Source organism: Danio aesculapii, chromosome 7 (genome assembly GCF_903798145.1).
Source record: "Danio aesculapii chromosome 7, fDanAes4.1, whole genome shotgun sequence".
Classification (NCBI taxonomy): Eukaryota; Metazoa; Chordata; class Actinopteri; order Cypriniformes; family Danionidae; genus Danio; species Danio aesculapii.
This window is the reverse complement of record NC_079441.1, coordinates 624208-626707: the sequence shown is the minus strand read 5'-3', so window position 1 is coordinate 626707 and position 2500 is coordinate 624208. Positions and strand designations below refer to the sequence as shown.

Sequence of the window (2500 nt, the reverse complement as noted above, 5' to 3'; positions counted from 1 at the left end):
ATCACTGTAAGCCCCTCCCCCAAACCAGTCACTGTTAGCTTCTCCCTCAAACATGCATTAGTCACTGTAAGCCCTGCCCTCAGGTTGCTTTTACAGCACACAGCTCCAGGTATTTCCCGAGCCCCTCCCACATCCCCTCCCCCGGCGTGCTCTTACGATGTGCAGCTCCAGGTAGTCTCCGAGCCCCTTGGCGCTCTCCACCCGCACCAGCACCGCCTCCTTGAGCTGCGAGCTGAAGCCCACTGCCAGCCGGTCCGCCCGTGTGCTGGGACGGTCGTTCGGGGGCCAGGTGTAGGTGATGAGGGCTCCTCCCCGCCCGAAGATGTAGGTAGTCCCAGCTGATAAACACACAGAGAGAGAGAGAGAGAGAGAACATTAGGGCTGGCCTGTACCGGGTCTCACACACACACACACTTAGGAAACAGTGACTGCAGAAGCGCTGAGTGTGTGTGTGTTTGCCTGTCTGTGTGTGTAAATGTGTGTAGCTGAAGGTCATGGCATCTGTGCTCCTGTAATGAGGTGATGCTGAGCACACACACACACACACACACACACACACACACACTCCTCCATCTGCAGTGCTGACGCTCAGAGCACACTCCTAATACTGGGCTCTGCAGGCTGTATATATATACAGGTATGTGGACACTAGAGTTAATGTGTGAGATGAGCTGAACTGATGAAGGGTCTGTGTATCTTTTGGCCATTGGGTGTTCATTTTAGAAACAGATATAAAACGAAGCTGTTGTTTGATTTGAGTTTTAAAATACAAGGAGTTTATTGTTAAACTCACTTCCACTTCAGGAGTGACCGTAACATTGGACATCATTGCACACATTTCAATAGGTCATCTCTCCGCATTACAGTTCAAAATCAAAATAAACACAAGTCATTTAATCTGAAAGGCGATCAGTCTGTTTCAAAAACACCGTCATAAGCATCTCAATGTCTTCCAGAGCAGACTATCATGCAACATTACTACGGTTGACAATGAGCTTACCGCCGTTGTGTGTGTCTTCACCATATTACACTCTTTAAATAGTCAACTCATTTGATTGACTATTTAAAAATCAGCAATACAAGAAAAACATTTTAATTGCTTCTTTTTACTGTCATTCAATCAGTTTTTGGTCAATATCAATCAATGGATGATAACGGAGCATAAGCAGCGCTGCAAAGTAGACCATCAGAACACTGGTGCTGAACAGCTCATATTGGAGAATACACAAAGCCTGTTGATGGATTGTGTTCATTTGTGAATGATTGTAAACCTTTCAATGTTTTAACTCATGAAATGTTGATGTCCCATTGTTTGGGCTGCTGCTATTTCTGCACACGACTATGTGAAATTATGGATAAATCCACTGTAGTAGGCACACAACTCATCCACAAGCTTTAGTGATAGTCCTGTTTTAAAAGACATGGGATGCTTATCAGGGTGTTTGTGCAGCATGCTTCCTTTCAGATCCAATTAATTGTTAATTTATATTTTAAAATACTATGACTTATTGAAATGTGTTGTACTGTAATAATGCCTGCCTCACTTTGGGAAGTGGAAGTATTATAGTTTAAACAATATTAAAACTTTCTTTTCAGAAAAGTGTTCAGTAAAGTAACCTGATGCTTGCATGTAGTGTCAAAACAAAGGTTGTTCCATTTAAAGCATGCTAACAAAACATTAATACATAGCCTATAACCGGCCCTTATATGAGAAATATGTCATCTTAATGAGGAAAATAAGTCTTAACAAAATCACTAGAAAATACCTTTTATAACATTATTGAGCAGAAAACAGAACAGCCTACAGTAGGCTATCCTGTGTGTGGCAGCGCTGCATCAGCGTGAATGAGTCGGCCTATCTGGTGTCAGAATATAAAACACAAGCCTTTATTCGTTTCTGTTTTCTGCTGATTTTATTAGAATTTTGCTTCTCCTCTATTAGAGATGCCACGCCTCCACCATTACGAAAACCACACCTATTTTAAACCACAACTACAGTAGCCACGCCCCCCACTATTAGAGATGCCACGCCTCCTCCATTAAAGAAACCCCACCTCCTGTATTTTAAAAACCACCACAGTAGCCACGCCTCCACTATTAGAGATGCCACGCCTCCATTAGAGAAACCACACCTTTATTTTAAACACCACTATAGTAGCCACGCCTCCTCAATTAGAGAAACCACACCTCTTTTTTAAAAACCACTACAGTAGCCACACCTCCACTATTAAAGAAGGTACGCCTCCTCCATTAGAGAAACTATTCAATCATTCATTCATTTTCTTTTCAGCTTAGTCCAGGCATGTCCAAGCTCGGTCCTGGAGGGCCGGTGTCCAAAAGTTTAAAGTTTAGTTCCAACCCCAATCAGACACACCTGGGCTAGCTAATCAAGCACTTACTAGGCTTTCTAGAAACATCCGTGCAGGTGTGTTGAGGCAAGTTGGAGCTAAAATCTGCAGGACACCGGCCCTCCAGGACCGAGTTTGGACACCCCTGGCTT

The 2500-nt window shown here is 43.5% G+C and overlaps 1 protein-coding gene across 10 annotated transcripts in view; it reads right to left on the bottom strand.

Moving 5' to 3' along the window:
* Window positions 1–2500, bottom strand: part of nrxn2b (neurexin 2b) — a 550373-nt gene that overhangs the window by 70894 nt on the left and 476979 nt on the right. For all 10 annotated transcript variants that reach the window (XM_056460822.1, XM_056460831.1, XM_056460830.1 and 7 more), the window contains one exon: window positions 157–338. In XM_056460822.1, the coding sequence (XP_056316797.1) occupies window positions 157–338 (182 nt within the window). The remainder of the gene's footprint in view (window positions 1–156; window positions 339–2500) is intronic.